At 44.2% G+C, this 21,388-nt stretch overlaps 1 protein-coding gene across 3 annotated transcripts in view; it reads right to left on the bottom strand.

Moving 5' to 3' along the window:
- The window catches only part of SECISBP2 (SECIS binding protein 2), a 43,144-nt gene extending 22,491 nt beyond the window's left edge, over positions 1–20,653 (bottom strand). Inside the window, exons 1-4 of one of the 3 annotated variants that reach the window (XM_073575328.1) lie at positions 20,540–20,653; positions 16,118–16,266; positions 2,662–2,820; positions 353–451 (exon numbers count right to left, since the gene is read on the bottom strand). In XM_073575328.1, coding sequence (XP_073431429.1) covers positions 353–451; positions 2,662–2,820; positions 16,118–16,255 — 396 coding nt within the window. In that variant the 5' untranslated portion in view covers positions 16,256–16,266; positions 20,540–20,653. Of the gene's footprint in view, positions 1–352; positions 452–2,661; positions 2,821–16,117; positions 16,267–19,579; positions 19,598–20,421 lie in introns of those variants that run through there. The other 2 variants (XM_073575326.1, XM_073575327.1) reach the window with 2 other exon arrangements.
- Between the last annotated feature and the right edge of the window lie 735 nt (positions 20,654–21,388).

Raw genomic sequence — 21,388 nt, 5'->3', positions numbered from 1 at the left:
GAGTATGCCATCACTTACGGTAGACGTCACCCTCTGAGCCTTAAAATACAGGTACCAAAGAGCTGATTTGCCAGTGCACGTTCTTTTTTACAGAGTGGTGCTGTGCAGGGAACTTATTCATTTCCCCGCAAAGCAGGACATGGGGAGTACTGCCGTTCAAGAAAACGTTAAAGCACTGACCAATACTAACAATTTGGCATATTTATGCCATATTTACACCATGTACAGGCAAGTGTATGTACCTTTGCTCTGTGCGTGAGGTCTAAAGATAACATGGATCCAACCACAAATAGTAAGTAAGAACATAATACAAAAACCCTTACAACATCATACCCGTTCAGTTAATCCTTACCACTGATCCTCTAGGTCCCCAGTTGAAGCCAGAGTTGCTTTTATTTTCAAACTTAATGCCTGCAGAAGAGGAGATCAGGTCAGGGAATTCTTCAGCGTCCTGTGTGGAGGAAGCATTGTTAATAATAGCATTTTTAATAAAAATCCTAAATTCTGCATATATGTAGTAGTGATGACTCCTCTTCTCACCATAAACTAAAGCTACAATAAGCAACTCCTCAACAATTAAACGGAAGAAAAGTCAAGGAAATATAAAAATTATCGGTGTGAGTGCAGCTGGCATACTGGAGCAGCAACTACAGGAAAAAACCTGAAGTTATATTCTCCCCGGACACTTCAGTCATTGGGGCAGTTACAACTACCACTCTCTACACATTGTGCACGCTTTAATCACTCCCCGGCACATTGAATGTTTGCTATGCAGTGTATGCATGCAGCATGTGTATGTAGAGCAAACTGTCAATGTTCGGGGGAGTGATTACAGTGCACTCATTGTATAGTGAAAGGTGACTGCAATCACCCGAACATTGTCCTTATGAGAGGCAGAAATTGGCTGCAGGGAGAACAGAAATTTATTTTTCCCAGTAGCCACTGCTCCAGTAAGTCGGCTACATAGGTGTTATGGCCGTTGCCTTGCTCCTGGATACTTACCTCCCTGCTCCGGCGTCTCGCTGATTGGGGCTCGCGGCATGTTCCTCCTGCGCTGTCGGGTCCGCGGCGGCACTGCACTCTTCGCGTTTGCGCCATAGGCCATGGCCGCGCACTTCACCGTCTCTTTGACCCTTGGCGGTGCTTTGACCCAGAAGCACCGGAGGACCAATGGGCTGCCGTGACCGGGTATATCAGGCTGCCCTCCTTTAGTGGAGGCGCCTGATTTTCGTGTGCGCTTTGGTACCCGTTGTTAGGCCCCTGTGTCTCTTGCTGTGTGGCTACTAACCCTTCCCTTGCTTGTATTCCCCTCAGCCCAGGTCTCCCCTTCAGCTTTCTGTGTCTTCTCCGCCCTGGTGGCTCCGTGGTCCCCGTGCCCGGTTCCGCAGCTCCTGTCCCTCGCCTGTCCTGGTTCCACCTCTCGGTCCTGCAGCTTCCTCGCCGATTCCTTTCTGAGTCTCCCGTGACCACTGTCCTAGCACCGTATCCTCGATTTCAGCTTAGCCTTCCCCGCCCCTGTCCTCAGGCATTCCCTCCTGCGGTTGTCTTGGTCCAGTTGGCGTCCTACTGCTTCTCTACGAGCCGCCCCTCTTGGAACCGGCTGTAGGGGTATTTGAATCCCCTGGGCCTGCTCCTTACGATCCCTGTACAGGGGTCGGTTCCACCTGGCTCGATCACCTGGGGGAGGTTCGGTACCACGACCCAGAGGGTCCACTCCTGGAAGCTCGCCTCGCCGAGTCATTACAATAGGGTTTAGATGCTATTTACAGCAAAATTACCTCTATAGCGTGTACTCGCCTCAAATTTCCCTCTAAATTCTCAAAATATGTGGTTTAAACAAAAACCCTGAAGAATCATGCACTATAATGAGGTAGATGGAATCATTTCGGACTCTGTCTGGCACATTTTTTTAAGGCATGCACACAACTATGGTCGACCACACATTTATCCACTAAAAAGACACCGCCGATACAGAGGCCAGGTCAAGTCCAAAGTGTCTACATCTGCCTCCTTATAGTGAGTGTTTTTTTTTTCCATAGATTTCGTCTGAATTACATTTAAGTTGGTATTTAGACAGAAAACCCGTTATAAGTGCTCGGCGTAGATAAGAGTAGCACAAGTTAAATGTGATTCGAGCATTATACTGATTTTTGGGGGTCAGAATGAACAAATAAACAGTTCAAGAATTGCTTTTATTTTTATTTCCACTGTTTACTCCCCAGCATAAGTAATAAGTCAACTTACAGGCCTCTGTACCCCATAATTTGGCCTTGGGTTGTCATGGCAGCTATCGGTAATCCGCAAACGAGCCTTCTCCCTATGTTAATCATCGTAATTTTGCAATTCACAGTTCAGTAATATTTGCCATATTAACACTATTCCTTTGTTTACAGCTTGTTGCCTTGGAGACTGACCACCGCTGCAGTCTACGGAGAGAGCTTATGTATACGTTTCTCCATCTGTTTGCATTCATTGTTATTTTCTATTGGGCAAACATGGATCCGTTTTTGACCAATAGGAATAAATGGAAATATTAATGCACATGGTTTAATTCTACGTCTGTTTTTTTGTGGGGGGGTCTGTATCACGGACGTCTAATAATATGCTTGCGAGAAACAAGTCCTAGGAGAGGTTTCACTGTGTGCACAGAATCAGCCGTACCTGAAATCTTGGGGGCTCTTGATAGACAATATTCTCATTTGTGGACTTCGCAGTTCCTGGCATTTCACTACTGTTGTTTTTCTTTTTTCGCTTTCTTTTTTTCTTTGCTACCGCTTCTTCGGCTTCTGCTTCGGTAGCTAGATTAGGTGTTGGTGGCAGCTGCAAAGGTACAGAAATGGTAAATCAGTAACATCATGATCAGTCAAAGATGATGACCATTTTTTAGTCTTATTCTGTAGTAACTGAAAATTAGCCCACACAAAAGAAAAAGAGGTATGCAGACATCAGGGATCACCTTATAAATATTTATTAATCGAAAAAGAGACATACAAGCCACAAGGACAGGTAAAACCATTAAAAAGCCTATGGCTAATAAAGGCAGGAACAAAATGAACTTAAATTGGAGTATGGTCCACCCCTGAGGAAGACGCCTTGGTGTGCCAAGACGTGTGGGGCTTGGTTCTCTATCTAAGCCAGGTTGATACCTGCAAGGGTCCCGATGGGCTGAGGAGTACCTGATTATTTTGCACTGTAGCTCCTGCCGCATTATGGCTGGATGGTAAGTCTGCCATTATTTATTGCCTGAAAGGCTTTGTTTTGTATAGCATCTTTGCACAAATTAAGTTGGCATCTACCTCAATGTATAACTTTGGGTCTTATATTTCATGCTGATTGTTGGCCTTGCCTATCTGAATTTTGGATCATTGACAAATGGATGCTACTTTGATTAAGATCACTGTATATATTATCTCTATAGAGAGGGGACATTTTGGGCAGCGTAACTTTAAACGTTATATACGTATATTACTGGTCATTTATTTTAGGACCATACTCCTATTTGGGTTCATTTTGGTTCTGTCGTTATTAGCAATAGGCTTTTTAATGGTTTTTATCTGTCTTTGGGGCCAGTACGGTGGAAAAAGCGAAAATCCAGAGTCAAAATCTTCCAGAAAAATAAACACTTTCTTGTAGATCATTAACATCCATAGGGAAGGTAAAGTTCAATCACATACCTGGGGTCATAAGCATGGGCAAACGCGTTTCGGAACAGAAACCTTAATCGTGCATACTACTGCCGCATGTCACATCCTCTCAAGACACCTGGTCCAGATTCTCCAATTCTGGACAAGTGAAAACTAACAACATATACGACTGATAAGAATACAAATTGCACATAGATAATACAAATGCAATGTGGTGGCAATTATTTGTTCATAATGGTGAATTAAATCATATTTAATATTCATTCCATGTGGAACTCTTGACCGCCTCCTGATATGGGGGGGCGACATCGGATTGAGAAAGAAATTTTGTGAAATATATTAATAACAATGACGTGAATTTGAAATTCATTTCTAATGTACAATCACTGAGCACTGATTTTTTATTTTTTTAAGACATTACACTCAGTAATAACATGTCTACATACATTACAGTAGTCCCCTATAGAAAAAACATGGCCATGAATTCAACCCTTTTAGCTTCATCGAGCTACCCCAGACGGGTGATAAAGAAGGTCCCCTTGGGAGAACTGATTCGGATTAACAGGAATACTACGTTAGAGAAGAGATTGAGACAAGAAACATCGGAAATGAAACAGAGAATAGAAGATCGTAAATACCCCGACTGGATGTCGTCACGAGCACAAGCAATAGTTAATGATATTCCGAGAAAGGATATTTTAATGAATAAAAACAGAAAGAGATGTTCTTACCAAAAAAATAGGAAATTACATTCGTTTCCATCTACAGTCCTCAATTTTCAACAATAAAACATATTATTAAGAAACATAAACCGATGCTTCACCAAGACGAAAAATGTAAACGTATTTTCCGCTAAAAAAGCTCCCCTCTAGGGAATTTATTATCACCTAGTTTGTATTTAAATGAGAATATTTCTGCAAAAAACACATGGCTGCATACAATAGGGTTCTACAAATGTGGTCATGTTATCTATAATTGCTGCAAACATGTAGAGAATACCACTACTTTCACTCCTGTAAAGACTAAAAAAAAAAAAACTTATCATATGGAAAATGTCATTAATTGCAACTCAACCTATATAACGGACCTTAAAACATGCAGGCTCTGCCCAGCCCATTAAGTAGGCTGTACAACAAGTACACTGAAGACACGTCTCAGGAGACATTTGTCCGATGCGGCAGATAGGTTAACCACAAAATGCTCCGCAGCCTCTAGGCATTTCAGCTTAAAACTCAATGGGGACCCTTATCTCTGTGATTAAGAGAGTTAAAAAAAAACCCTATAGAGGTGGTGATCACCATAGAAAATTATTAAACCGTGAATCATGGTGGATCTATGAACTGAATACAAGAGTTCGGCATGGAATGAATATTAAACATGATTTAATTCACCGTAATGAATGAAGAATTCTCACCACATTGCATTTGTATCATCTATGTGTAATCTGTATTTTTATCAGTCATATACGTTGTATTAGTTTTCACTTCTCCAGGATTGGAGAATCTAGATCGGGAGTCTTGACAGGATGAGACATAAGACGCCAGAGCCATGCGGCAGTAGTATGCAATGATTAAGGATTCTATACCGAAACGCGTTTGCCCTGCTTATGACCCCAACTATGTGATTGCGACTTTACCTTCCCTTATCTATGTGTAATCTGTATATTTATCAGTCGTATATGTTGTTAGTTTTCACTTCTCCAGGATTGGAGAATCTAGATCGGGAGTCTTGACAGGATGAGACATAAGACGCCAGAGCCATGCGGCAGTAGTATGCAATGATTAAGGATTCTATACCGAAACGCGTTTGCCCTGCTTATGACCCCAACTATGTGATTGCGACTTTACCTTCCCTTATCTATGTGTAATCTGTATATTTATCAGTCGTATATGTTGTTAGTTTTCACTTCTCCAGGATTGGAGAATCTAGATCGGGAGTCTTGACAGGATGAGACATAAAACGCCAGAGCCATGCGGCAGTAGTATGCAATGATTATGGATTCTATTCCGAAACGCGTTTGCCCATGCTTATGACCCCAACTATGTGATTGCGACTTTACCTTCCCTATGGATGTTAATGATATACAGTTAAGTGTTTATTTTTATGGAAGCTTCTGACGCTGGATTTTCTCTTTCCTCCTGACATTCCCTGCGGGACTGCAGGCTTCTGTGCGTTGGACTTCTGAATTGTGAGCTGACTCTTTTTCTATTTTTATTCTTTGTGGCTTATATGTCTCTCGTTTATTACTAAATATTTATATGTTGATCCCTGTTGTCGCCATACTTCTTTTTCTTTTGTTTGATTTTTATTATTTAGTACACATTGGGTTGATCCCTGTAAGATTTGGTGGTGCCCATCCATATCTACTTCGTTAGAACATTAGCACACGTGTACGTATGTTGGCAGTGCCAATCTGGTAGGCCTTTACATTCTGACTTCAGTTCAAGTAAGTAAAAATCTCAGACGCAGCTTCTCCGAAATATATACCCTCACCCCACATACTGAAACTGATTATCTAGAGAACAAGAGGACCATCTATGTTATTCCTTTTTTCTACATTTGTCTACTGACAGGCAGCTCTTCTGATACGATTTTCAAGGTTTATTCTCTTTTTGTAGGCAGAAGGTGGCTCAGTGGTTAGCATTGCAGCGCTGGGATCCTGGGTTCAAATCCCACCAAGGACAACATCTCCAAGGAGTTTGTATGTTCTCCCCGTGTTTGCTTGGGTTTCCTCCAGATTCTCCGGTTTCCTCCCACACTCCAAAGACATAGTGATAGGGACTCTAGATTGTGAGCTCCAATGGGGACAGTGATGACAATGCATGTGAAGTGCTGTGGAGTTCCTAACACTATACAGTATAAGTGAGTAAAATTAATAAAGTGAGGATAGCTACTGTATAACTGACATAGTTATTCTTTATGGCATCAATCTCGTCTGCACGGTTTAGGCGCATATAGGATCTCACATGCAGTGTTCTTCAAAGAACTTCAGGCATTGCCATACAAAAAGTCAGTGTACACCCCAGTCGCCCAGCCTAGTTATGACACTCAGGCTTGGGTGGGACTAAATCTACGTATTATGTAAGTGTAAACTGTTTTTTTTTATATATAACCGAAATGCTATCAGTAACGTTACTGAATGTTTGAGAGTTGTTCAGGCAATAGTTCACAACTGGCTTACAGAAATAATGTACTTCACCAAGGTTAAAGTGAGAAAATAGTTTTACATCTCTTGTTTCTGTGCAAAATCACCAATCACACCAATGTACCCACATATACACAACCATTCTTGCAGCGATTTAAAGGGACCTTATGGCTATTTTCCTGCAGATATGGGAATAATATCAGGTAAATAGTGTTTTAAACCATGTCTGCTGTGCTACTGAAGCAGAAGCTGCAGGGAGAAAATGAAGTTACATTCTCCCTGCAGTCGCCCATTTCCAGTGATCGGAGCAATGCAGGGAGCTGTAACAATCATTGCTTACTAAACAGTGAGGGCGGTTGTCACGGGGTTACTGCTACGGTGTGACTCGACCCAATGTGCAGTCGGTCAACACACTCACAACGGGGATGGTATAGGGGAGAGGAAATCCCTATCAATAGAGAATGTGGGATGGTCATATGAGCTCCAACCTGAGCCTGTCCCTGTACTCACATAACACCCTATACGGGGTCCTTCCCCCCCGCTGCCGTCAGGATACCTTGTCGCTCACTGTCAACTAAACTGCCCTGGCTAGTGCAGTGGCCGGTGTAGGGCGCTAGCCTAGCCACTACAGAATAATACACACAAGGGGAAGTGACAAAACACCAAAGGGACAAGGATTGCCAACGGGCGAAAAAAATGACATTAACCCCCGATGGTGCAAAAAGAAAAAAGTTTTAACTGAGAGGAACCAGAGCTCCACAAATCCAAAAATGGATCATGACAGCGGTGTAATCACTGTGCGGCACATTTACTGACAGCCTGCTCTGCACAAATACACAAATAAGCTGCTAACCTGGCTGTTGTAGCGGTGGATATAACAGCTCCCTCGATGACTGGAAGTGAGCGGCTGAAGCGAGAGTATACCGTATATACTCGTGTATAAGCTGACCCGAGTATAAGCCGACCCCCCTAATTTTGCCACTAAAACTGGGAAAACTTATTGACTCGCATAAAAGCCTAGGGTGGAAAATGCAGCAGCTACTGGTAAATTTCAAAAATAAAAATAGATACCAATAAAAGTAAAATTAATTGAGACATCAGTAGGTTAAATGTTTTTGAATATCCATATTGAATCAAGAGCCCCATATAATGCTCCATACAGTTCATGATGGCCCCATAAGATGCTCCATACAAAATACACCTCATATAATGCTGCAAAAAGGTTAATAATGGCCCCATAAGATACTCCATAGAATAATATGCCCCATATGCTGCTCCATAAAGGTTATGGCCCCATAATATGTTCCATAGATTATGCCCCATAGATTATGCCCCCATAAGATGCTCCATAAAATGCTCCATAGATTAGGCCCCATAAGATGCTCCATAGATTATGCCCCCATATGCTTCCTCATAAGATGCTCCATAGATTACGCCCCCATATGCTTCCCCATAAGATGCTCCATAGATTACGCCCCCATATGCTTCCCCATAAGATGCTCCATAGATTATGCCCCCATATGCTACCTCATAAAATGCTCCATAGATTATGCCCCCAAAAGATGCTCCATAGAATATGCCCCATAAGATGCTCCATAGAATATGCCCCATAAGATGCTCCATAGAATAGGCCCCATATGCTCTCCCATAAGATGCTCCATAGAATAGGCCCCATATGCTCTCCCATAAGATGCTCCATAGAATAGGCCCCCATATGCTGCCCCATAGATTATGCCCTCATATGCTGCCCCATAGATTATGCCCTCATATGCTGCCCCATAGATTATGCCCTCATATGCTGCCCCATAGATTATGCCCTCATATGCTGCCCCATAGATTATGCCCTCATATGCTGCCCCATAGATTATGCCCCATATGCTGTTGCTGCAAATGAAAAGAAAAAAAAAATGACACTCACCTCTCGTCTCTGGGGGTCAGGTGCCGGTGTCCTGAGGAGGGGACACCGGCGCGCTATGGGGGACTGGTGCCGGTGTCGCCGCTGGCTCAGGGCCCCGGCACCTCATATATTCACCTGTCCCTGGTCCACCGCTGCCGCTCTGTCTTCCGGGTCCTCTGTCAGTGATGCTCAGGCAGCAGAGGGCGCGGCGGGCACTAACTACGTCACCGCGCCCTCTGACCTGAACATCACAGCCAGCGGACGCGGAGGACAGAGCGGCGATGGATCGGGGACAGGTGAATATTGCATATACTTACCCCCTCCTGGCGCGGTCTCCTCAGCGCCGCTTCTCCCGGTCTCAGACTCCTTCCTTCAGCGGTCATGTGGTAACGCTCATTAAAGTCATGAATATGCGCATATTCATGACTTTAATGAGCGGTACCATGTGACCGCTGAAGGAAGGAGTCTGAGACCTTGGGAGAAGCGGGGGGTGCTTCAGAGACCGCGTCAGGGGAGGTAAGTATGATCTGACACCCCCGCTCCCCCTCCCAAAAAAATGGGCTGAAAATCTCGGCTTATACACGAGTATATATGGTAACTTCATTTTCTCCTTATAAATGCGCATCCAAAAATCAGGCTAACGCCGGAATCACACATGCGAGAAACTCGGACGAGTCTCACATCTTAATACCAGGCACTGCCGCTGGCACTCGGGAGCAGAACGTGCAGCTGCATGTATTTCTATGCAGCCGCAAGCTCGGCTCCCGTCTGCCGGCGGCAGTGTAGGGTATTAACATGCGAGACTCTTCCGAGTTTCTTGCCTGTGTGATTCCAGCCTAAATAAGATTTAAAGGGAATCTATCAGCACAGAATGACTGCTTAAAGAAAGTACAGGCCATCGGTGCACCTTAGGTGTGGTCAAACATTTAAATGCACCTTTTCACCTACTTGTTTTTCATCTATCTCTGCCTCTATAATGTTAGAGCTGCTCCATAAAGGTTATGGCCCCATAATATGTTCCATAGATTATGCCCCATAGATTATGCCCCCATAAGATGCTCCATAAAATGCTCCATAGATTAGGCCCCATAAGATGCTCCATAGATTATGCCCCCATATGCTTCCTCATAAGATGCTCCATAGATTACGCCCCCACATGCTTCCCCATAAGATGCTCCATAGATTACGCCCCCATATGCTTCCCCATAAGATGCTCCATAGATTACGCCCCCACATGCTTCCCCATAAGATGCTCCATAGATTACGCCCCCATATGCTTCCCCATAAGATGCTCCATAGATTACGCCCCCATATGCTTCCCCATAAGATGCTCCATAGATTATGCCCCCATATGCTACTTCATAAAATGCTCCATAGATTATGCCCCCAAAAGATGCTCCATAGAATATGCCCCATAAGATGCTCCATAGAATAGGCCCCATATGCTCTCCCATAAGATGCTCCATAGAATAGGACCCATATGCTGCCCCATAGATTATGCCCTCATATGCTGCCCCATAGATCAGGGTGGATAAAAATCTTGATTTTTTTTAAAAAAATCAAAAAAATCAGATTTTTTTGATTTAAATCAGATTTTTTTGATTTAAATCATTTGATTTAAATCAGATTTTTTAATCAAGTTGTACACAAGCAAAACTTTGTCTTTTTGCAAATCTAATTGTTTTACACAAATAAAAATATTAAAACAGTTGATTATGAAACCTAATAATTTTTATTTGCACTATTAAACACTCAGAATTGAACTACAGAGAGTAAGTACTTTTTAACAATAGCCTATCTCTAACGTTTGAAGTAAGCAAACATCTTCAGTGAATACATCAGTCCTTTAAGCCTACTGTTTATTTAGGACTTTTAATAGGAAAACCAGTTGTCCTGCTTTAGCAGTTCCTAAGCGGTTTCGGACTGTTGTGTGCACAAAACCAAATGAAGAAAACAATCTCTCTACTCCTCCTGCGGATGAAGCCGATGCAGTCAGTAGCTGAGTAGCTAGATTTATTATCTTTGCTGGAAGAACAAGTGATTGCGACTTCCACCAGTCCAGTGGTTTTAGTTCATTAACGACGTTATCTGCAAACATGTATTTTTGAAATGGTGCAGATTCACACTTCAATTTCAGCACAGTTGCCACAATGTCATGGTTAGTATTGGCGAGCCACTCCATTGCAGAGTTGATTTCCGCCTCAGATAATTTTTTCCCTCTGTAGATGGGATGCAAGATATTGGCTAAATAGTGTTCTTCTTTTAATGCTTGGTCCTTGCGGTGCTGTATTGCAACCTTTACATTGTTTGAGAGGTTCAAGAGATCTAGAGAACCTTCTAAATCTTTCCAAACTTCTGTGGCATCAGCTATGGTTGCAGTATCTTTCTGCATTTTATCCAACGCAATCGATATTGGCTTTAACCTTTCCAAAAGGTCCTCGGCATTTCTCTTCACACCAAGATTTAATACTTTGCTTCGTATATTAGCATCAATTTTATCCCGATGTGTTTCGCAAATGGACAGTAATTTTGACCAGTTGTTAATAAACAGTTCCAAGCAGTCAGCCAAGGTATTCCATCTAACATCTTGTGGTAGAACCAACTTCAGTCCTCCCATTTCCTTGTAGGTTGCATGTGCAAAATGATTATTGCGGAAATATTTAACAATTTCTACAACATGTTCCTTGACACCCAAAATATGCAGGTCTTTTGCCAAAAGATGCAACAAATGGGCAGAACAACCGTATGTAATGACATTTGTGTCATCCTGTGCCAGTTCCGCTCGCATTTTTGCCACATTGCTTGCGTTATCAGTAACTAAGCTCCTTACTTTACATCCAAACTGTTCTTGGCATTGGTGAATTGAGTTCTTAGCAATTTCAAGTAAATATTCAGCAGTATGTGAATTTCCAGATGTGTCGATTGTGTCTGTAAGGTAAGTTTCACCATCTTCTGTTGTGACACAAGTGCAAATTATGGGGTCGTTGTGGATGTTGCTCCAACCATCCAAGCTCATGTTAACAACCTTGTCTTTCAAATATTTTGTACAAGCCGCTCTTTCTATGTCGTATACAGCCTGAAGATGTTTTCCTGAGATATCAAATCTACTTGGTGGTTTGTAGCCTGGTCTAATTCCTTCGATCATTTGTACAAACAATGGGTGCTCAACTAGTCGGAAAGAAGAATTGGTTGCAAATATGAATTTAGCAATTAATTCATCAAAATGTTCTTTCTGGCTCGTCGTAGTCTTTAAGATGAATTTTTCTACACTTTGCACGCAAAGTTTTTTTTTGGGCTGCTTTGTTGAAGTTGTACCCAGATATTGATTGTCACGTGCAGCACAAGCCATATTTGATAAAAATATAAATCGACTGCGTATTTGAAGAAATATAACGAAAATATTGAAACAAACTTTTTGAACAATGTAATGGTCCTCGTCCTATAAGGGCTGTCTCAAAAGTTATGCTACTCAAGTTTTCCGGTGAGGTTGCTGTAATACTGGTAACTAATATCAGAGCCTCAGCAACTGAAAAAAATTATGTCACAAAAGTTTTAAAAATGTTTTTTTTTTTAAAATGGTCAATTTGGCAGACTTCAAAAGTGAATTGCAGCCTACAATAAAAAAAAAATAAGCGTATACACACTTTATTTTTACTTAAAGGACATGTGCACCTTTATTTTTTAAGGTGCAGCCAGTCACAGTGTGCACATGTCCTCCCCCCGCAGCTCTCTTACCTCCGATGTCAGCGCTGCGGGGATCCGTGGCTTCGTTCTGCCCGTCCGCGAGCGCGCCTCCATTCATTTCAATGGAGCGTGCGGCCCGCTGACGTCACGCCGCTGTATCACTGCGAGTAGGCCGCAACCGGAGGAAGGGAGGCGGACGGTCAAAACGAAGCCACGGATCTCAGCGCTGCGGGGATCGGAGGTAAGAGCGCTGCGGGGGGAGGACATGTGCACCTTAAAAAAATAAAGGTGCACATGTCCTTTAGCGTTAATTTTCTGTGAAATATTGCCTTAACATAAATTTAAATTCTATACTCCAGAACTACCAGTGCTAGAAATTTTTCTTTTCATAGACTTTAACCATCCCAGTAAAATGTCTGTTAAAAAAATAGGTTGTAAATTAATTGCCAGACTTACCACTAGTACTAGGCTCCTGGTGCATAAGAAGCTGTGGGGGTTCATTGACATTAGTTGTATCACTATCAACATCTTCATTTCCCTTCTGGTTGCAGTTTTCATAATGTGATTTCAAACGGCAAACAAGTCCTTGGATATCCTTTTGACAGTATTTGCACTTTGCTCTTGCACCTTTCTTTCCAAGATCTGCTGCTGGCATCTCAACAAAATGAACCCAAATAGGGTCTCTCTTACGACCTGCTGCCATGGCTTACACAGATCACTTATGAAGTTTGATTGTTACTACAGCCTGAGCCAAGCACTGCTGATGTTACTACAGCCTGAGCCAAGTACTGCTGACTATCCAACAAGTTTGGGCATGTCAACTGAATGCAGGGAAAAAGAAACTAAACCAAAACTGAAACCAAGCTAGAAGTGTGGAATTAAAGGGGCAGTATGAACAAAATGTGGAGGCTATTAATAGTTTATACAATTAAGACATGCTGCTTTTAAACACCTACCTATTGCCATATAGTAAAACAAAAAAGATTTTTACTTACTTTGGGGGGTCCCCCCCTCACCCTGGCGTTAGATCGTTGCCCCTAGTTTCGTCCGTGTAACTATGGGCGCACATGCACACTGCTCTCACTTCTCATTTTAATCGTGATTTATATTAAAAAAAAACCTTTTGATTTAAATCAGTGATTTAAATCATGATTAAAATCATGATTTAAATCGATCCGATTTAAATAGAAAAATATCTTTTGATTTAAATCGGCGTGATTTAAATCAATCCACCCTGCCATAGATTATGCTCTCATATGCTGCCCCATAGATTATGCCCCATATGCTGTTGCTGCAAATGAAAAGAAAAAAAAAATGACACTCACCTCTCGTCTCTGGGGGTCAGGTGCCGGTGTCCTGAGGAGGGGACACCGGCGCGCTATGGGGGACTGGTGCCGGTGTCGCCGCTGGCTCAGGGCCCCGGCACCTCATATATTCACCTGTCCCTGGTCCACCGCTGCCGCTCTGTCTTCCGGGTCCTCTGTCAGTGATGCTCAGGCAGCAGAGGGCGCGGCGGGCACTAACTACGTCACCGCGCCCTCTGACCTGAACATCACAGCCAGCGGACGCGGAGGACAGAGCGGCGATGGATCGGGGACAGGTGAATATTGCATATACTTACCCCCTCCTGGCGCGGTCTCCTCAGCGCCGCTTCTCCCGGTCTCAGACTCCTTCCTTCAGCGGTCATGTGGTAACGCTCATTAAAGTCATGAATATGCGCATATTCATGACTTTAATGAGCGGTACCATGTGACCGCTGAAGGAAGGAGTCTGAGACCTTGGGAGAAGCGGGGGGTGCTTCAGAGACCGCGTCAGGGGAGGTAAGTATGATCTGACACCCCCGCTCCCCCTCCCAAAAAAATGGGCTGAAAATCTCGGCTTATACACGAGTATATATGGTAACTTCATTTTCTCCTTATAAATGCGCATCCAAAAATCAGTCTAACGCCGGAATCACACATGCGAGAAACTCGGACGAGTCTCACATCTTAATACCAGGCACTGCCGCTGGCACTCGGGAGCAGAACGTGCAGCTGCATGTATTTCTATGCAGCCGCAAGCTCGGCTCCCGTCTGCCGGCGGCAGTGTAGGGTATTAACATGCGAGACTCTTCCGAGTTTCTTGCCTGTGTGATTCCAGCCTAAATAAGATTTAAAGGGAATCTATCAGCACAGAATGACTGCTTAAAGAAAGTACAGGCCATCGGTGCACCTTAGGTGTGGTCAAACATTTAAATGCACCTTTTCACCTACTTGTTTTTCATCTATCTCTGCCTCTATAATGTTAGAGCTGTCAATCAAAATAGGGGGGGGTGGAGGCGAGGGGAAACAATAAGGTGGGAAGGGTTAGTTAAATGTCAGGCCACGTCAAGGGTACACTGAGTGCCTGTACTAGGTTTGAAGATTCATTCTGTGCGGACACTATATTTGCAGGTATATAGCATTTCTGGATGTGGTAGATTCCCTTTAAGGCCAAAACAGGCCGTGCCTTTCATGGGTTATGGAATCTGTAAAGAATATGCACAGTAATAAGAATGTACCTTTCACATGACATAACTGAAGTATAATGCCCTCTTTCCACAATGATCAGCACATAAGCAATAAGTAGATGACTTACATATAAGTAGACGACCTACATTTGCGACATGCACTTCAGACCTTGTTCCCAGGTCCACCGCTGCCCTGTAGGACTTCCCCTTGTCTCAGGTGATACTGGGTCTACCTGAATATGGGCTAATATCCCATTACATGCCTTATGCTGGAAAGAAACAGAAAACCACTACATAACCAGATGAGAACCAAGTGGGAGACAGATGTAGGACCGATAAGCAATGAGCACTGGGAGCTCGCCTTGGAAGCCTCTAAACATGTAACTAGGAGAAACAGTACAAGATTATATATTCTTCACCGTACGTACTACACTACTTCCAGAATACACAACCAAAATGCCTGGATGAGTGGCCCAAATGTCACAGGGACCCAGGGAACTTTTGTTTTCATTTTTTATGGGATTGTCAAAGCTTAGGGGATACTGTGCCTATCTGGTTCAGTTCCTACACAACTACATGGGAATCCCCATCATAGATGACCCAAAGACTTGGCTACCATTTGTTAACCCTGAACTATACCAAAGTATTGTAGACAGATTGAGGTCCTATTTACAGCCAGAAAATGTGTGACCGGACATTGGATGCCATTAACAGTACCAACCATCTGGATGGAAATTTGCAGTACACCTCTTCTTCGTCTAAAAAAAGAAAGCATCTATATACAAAAGAGCAGCCCTGGAAAGCTACCAAAAATTTGAGGTAGATGGACTTAATCCCCCCTAACTGCTAAACCGGTACGGAAGGGTGAGGTTGCTGCTTACTGGGGGAAGAGAGGAGGAAGGGCTTCTGGCACCCAATTTTCTTCCATGTGGTCTGCCCTCTATCAACCTATCTCACTACATAGAAATAGACAAGCAGTAATGACTATTAGTGAATTTTGCATGATTTTGTGTATGTGGGCAGAACTCACTAAGAAATGTTTGGAGATATTCTATTCAAGTTCTCTGTATCAGTTTTACGATATCTTTAATACTGTTACTACTATGTACTAAATGTTATATTTGTTCCTGGTAATGACTGATCGGACAGCAAGACTTCTTAGTTTGTTCTTTCCATAATGTGTGTGATCCTTTCTATCTCCTCAATAAACTTTGTGTGGTTAAAAAGCATGAGTAGATGTGGCAGGTGTCAAGCCTTACCTTATTGTCTCCTTGGAATTTTGGATCCTTAGCTGCAGTGACGATTTTTACTGAGGTAGGTGAAGGGATCACATTGTTTGGAGATTGCTTTACTTTGCTAGCCCAAGACAGTGTGGGTGAAGGTCTTTCAGAAGACATGAAAGTCACGTCTAGAAAAGGCAAACAAAAAAAGGCAAAAGTTTAGAGTCCAATTATTATTATGCATAAAGGACTCATTCACATGAGCAAATGCTCCTCTTTATAGGGCCCTGAACATGGAGTCACAATAACCCATGGCTATCATGCCCACTATACAGTGTGTTCGATATTGCCACCCTAGCAGAAAACAGCTGATCGATGGGGGCGCCGGCTCTCCGACCTTCACAAATCTAAGGGTATCCTAAGGATAGGTCATCAAAGCCTGGAAAACCCCTTTAGGTGTTGTATTTAGCACCCTATTTCTTACACATTTAGGGTGGCATATCTAATTTACTCAGAATTTGTTTTTCTTCACAAAGCTACAAACTGTAAAGAATCCATTTTTGACAATAAACACCAAAGCCTAACTTATTCGTAAGATCACAAGATTGTCTCTCTGGTGGAATATTCTATATTTTTCTGTGGTTTAACCATAATTAGAAGCACACATGTGGATAACATTCAGGTAATATGGTACAGATACAGTAACACTATTTCCAGGCACAGGTCCCTCACCCCTCACCGAGCTCACCAGAATTCTAGACTCACGCGAGTCTCTTACATCAACATTCGGGACCAGACTGTGTGGCTGCATGTCTTTCTATACAGCTGAGCGCTCCGGTCCAAAACGCCGGTGGCAGTGCCGTGTATTGATGAGCGAGTTTCTTGCATTGCACTCACAAGTGTGACCCCGGCCATATGGAGAGACTAGGGTTAAAGCCGGGGTCACACTAGAAACTGCAATGCGAGAAACTCGTGAGTCTCTCGCATCGATACCCGGAACTGCGCTGGCACTCAGGACTGGAGTGTGCGGCTGCATGTATTTCTATGCAGCTGAGCGCTCCGGTCCCGAGTGCCGGTGGCAGTGCCAGGTATTGATGCGAGAGACTCACGAGTTTCTCGCATTGCAGTTGCTAGTGTGACCCCGGCCTAATAGAGAGGATCCTGCTAAATCTGCTCTGCCTCATTTCTGCAGAGTTGGGCTGGATTCATGTTTTTTTTGCAGAGATTTTCCAAAATTGAGACAAACATGTAGCATTCTTGGCGCAATTTCATGCCATATCCACGATGAGTGAATTCTGAATATATGAGTTTACTGTGCTTTGACTTTGTGATCTGATAACAAGAAAGATTATGACAGTCTGTGGGTAAGATGTAACAAGAAAAGAACCGGGTGCTCCCATGTGTGAGCCCGCTCAGGCTGCTGTAGCGGAGCCAAGTGATGGACAGGCTCACCTGGACGAGCTGCGCACTCTCAGGCACAGGTCTGGTAAAAGCAGACTGCAGCACTCGTCATCAATCCCAGCAGGGATAAAAAGAAAAGTCAGAGTTTGGCGAGGCATTTTTTTCATGTGCATGAAAAACCCCGCCAATCTAGAACCTATTGTAATAGAACAAATACCGGCTAGTCATACTAACAGTTATCAACGATTGGTGAATAGGGAAAGTTTCTGGATTATAAAATGTCCACATTAGTTCCTGCAGGATTGAATGAATGTATAAACCATACAGGCTGAATAGGGATACACTGCTATTGCTAATCGCTCTGTGTAGTATCTGGGGGTATATGTTTATATGGATACGCGATTCATGGTAAGGGTTAAATAATTAAGAAATCTAAATACCTACACCAGATCAATGCTTTTAAGAATGCAAATTACTCTGCATGCATGTTTTTATATTTATTTGTACCTGATGAAGAGAGCGGTCCGCGCTAGAAAAAGGCATTGTTTTATTAATAAAAACAGAATTATATACTACTCTATATCCGGTGAGACAGCGCTTTCATATCGTCATTTTCACCTTCCTATTCTTTGAGTGTAAGATGTGACTGTTCATTGAGCAACTAAGGTCTTGTGTACTTTATATTTATGTCGTCTATTGGCGGGACAAATATGGTAAATTAATAGACTGATAGACTTGTATGGCAACCAGTGTAGTACTTGATCTGGACTGGACTGCTATGTCTGCCTGAGCATCCTCCCCTGGGCTGCTATATTTTTCTGAACATCCTCCCCTCTATGGTTGGACAATCTGGGGTGCTACGCTCTTCTGAGCATCCTTCCCTTTATGGTTGGACAATCTGGGGTGCTACGCTCTTCTGAGCATCCTCCCCTTTATGGTTGGACAATCTGGGGTGCTACGCTCTTCTGAGCATCCTCCCCTTTATGGTTGGACAATCTGGAGTGCTATGCTCTTCTGAGCATCCTCCCCTCTATGGTTGGATAATCTGGGGTGCTGCACTCTTGCTACACTCTTCTGAGCATCCTCCCCTCTATGGTTGGATAATCTGGGGTGCTACACTCTTGCTACACTCTTCTGAGTATCCTCCCCTCTATGGTTGGATAATCTGGGGTGCTATGTCAGTCTGTGCATCCTAACCTCTTAAAGGGAATCTGTCACCCCTTTTTTGAGATATCATATAATGATATCATTCAATTGTGTGTCACATAAGGATTCTCTTAGTACTTTTTCTTCCCCCTGACCCCGCACCTTTCATGCATAAATACCTCTTTTATATCGGTTCAGATGTATGTAAACTGCAGCGATCCGATCCGCTGGGCGGGGCTTATTCACCTGCTCCCCCTCCCTGTTTTGCTCTACGCAAGAAGAAATGCATAGAGCCAGACAGGGAGGGGGGGAGCAGGTGAATAAGCCCCGCCCAGCGGACCGGATCGCTGCAGTTTACATACATCTGAAACGATATAAAAGAGGTATTTATGCATGAAAGGTGTGGGGTCAGGGGGAAGAAAAAGTACTAAGAGAATCCTTATGTGACACACAATTGAATGATATCATTATATGATATCTCAAATATGGGGTGACAGATTCCCTTTAAGGCTGGATAACCTGAATGGCTTTGTGAATAGTGGAAGTAACTGCTGAGTGGATGAAGCCGAGGTTGGTGAGACAATATAGGTTTTGTTTGTTGTCCCAGATCAGCCCAGATGTTGTGGGAGAAGTGAGACAGAAAGATTGATGAAGGTACAAAGTTGGGTGTTTATCATACACAGGAAACCAGTATAGTCAGGATATGCAGCTAGCCTCACTCCTCCATTTGTGTTGAGGATGGATGAGGAAATAGACCAGCAGAGACCCGGTTACGGGCAGATGTATCGCTGAGGGTGATCACTGGGTGACTATCACTTATTTCATTGTTTTTAACCAGCCTGAGTCCCTTTTCAAGTGTGTCACTTCTCCATGCCAATAAAATGGCATCCATATGGTGACAGACTACATTCAGGTCTCTGCTGCGACGTCCTGTAAAGCAGCCGAATGACTTACACTAAAGACGGCTTCAGTCCGCAAGGGTCACAACAGAGCAGTCAGCGCATCACACAGGACCACTGCAGGGCTCCGCTCCCTGGCAGTCACAGCAGCACTAATAGATCATACTGAAGTGTGAATCACTTATTGCAAATGGCCACTGTGCTGTGCAGCCACTAACAGTAACAAAACAACTGGCAACCATTTCTCTGTAGTCTGGCAGCCACTTGGGACTGTGATGCCCGACGCCTGTGACAAATGCCTCCTGACTGTGATGCCCGACGCCTGTGACAAATGCCTCCTGACTGTGATGCCCGACGCCTGTGACAAATGCCTCCTGACTGTGATGCCCGACGCCTGTGACAAATGCCTCCTGACTGTGATGCCCGACGCCTGTGACAAATGCCTCCTGACTGTGATGCCCGACGCCTGTGACAAATGCCTCCTGACTGTGATGCCCGACGCCTGTGACAAATGCCTCCTGACTGTGATGCCCGACGCCTGTGACAAATGCCTCCTGACTGTGATGCCCGACGCCTGTGACAAATGCCTCCTGACTGTGATGCCCGACGCCTGTGACAAATGCCTCCTGACTGTGATGCCTGCCACTTGGAATCCAACCTTCAATCTGTTCTTTGAACAGCTACAGATGAAACCAATGAGCAAAGCTCCAAAAAGCTCCCAGGCCTCACTCTGCTCAATACACATTATTACATTAGAGAGCAGACTCCCCAGTGTCTGCCACCAGCACTGTAGATATGTGTTCCATGTGGCAGCGCCCCCTGCTGTTCGGAGCCGTAACCACAGCAGGGTATTCCAGAGAGCGTAGCAGTAAGGGGGCTAACATGCACGGTACCTACCCCCGGGCTGCACGGCAGCCGTGTTTCGCACTGGAGCCTTTAGCGCTATCAGTTTGGCGCCCGGTAACTAGCAGACGCCATGTGATGAGCACATTCCAGCGAATGTTATGTTACAAACCGGAAAAACAAGCATCGTGCGGTGCTGGACGGTGCCTGTCATGACGTCAGCACTGACAAAGAAGCGATGTCTCCAGACAGGCGGCCATGTTTGTGAAGCCTCTGGTAATTGCTCATTGAGTAGCCTGTGCAGCTCCGGAAATATGGCCGCGTTACTGCGTAGTGCTCCGTGTGGCGGTTCCTCTCATTTCCCCCTTGTTTTACAGCGTCTTATGGCGGCGACTATTGAACTTTGTATAGATTGGATTGGAAAAATCCTCTGGAGAGCTGTAGTGAGGGATTATCCGCCAGCGTCCACGGCCTTCAGGATGAAATCAGGGGCTGCAAATGGGAAATCCACTTCTACTGTTGTCTTATTAATAATGTAGGGACAGACCGCCGTGCCGTTATATGAGGGACAGACCGCCGTGCCGTTATATGAGGGACAGACCGCCGTGCCGTTATATGAGGGACAGACCGCCGTGCCGTTATATGAGGGACAGACCGCCGTGCCGTTATATGAGGGACAGACCGCCGTGCCGTTATATGAGGGACAGACCGCCGTGCCGTTATATGAGGGACAGACCGCAGTGCCGTTATATTAGGGACAGACCGCCGTGCCGTTATATGAGGGACAGACCGCAGTGCCGTTATATTAGGGACAGACCGCCGTGCCGTTATATGAGGGACAGACCGCCGTGCCGTTATGTTAGGGACAGACCGCCGTGCCGTTACATGAGGGACAGACCGCCGTGCCGTTACGTTAGGGACAGACCGCCGTGCCGTTACATGAGGGACAGACTGCCGTGCCGTTACATGAGGGACAGACCGCCGTGCCGTTATATTAGGGACAGACCGCCGTGCCGTTATA

Source organism: Dendrobates tinctorius, unplaced genomic scaffold, assembly GCF_039654945.1.
Source record: "Dendrobates tinctorius isolate UK_male_01 unplaced genomic scaffold, ASM3965494v1 ptg000044l, whole genome shotgun sequence".
NCBI classification, from domain to species: Eukaryota; Metazoa; Chordata; class Amphibia; order Anura; family Dendrobatidae; genus Dendrobates; species Dendrobates tinctorius.
This window is presented reverse-complemented; position numbering and strand designations above follow the sequence as displayed.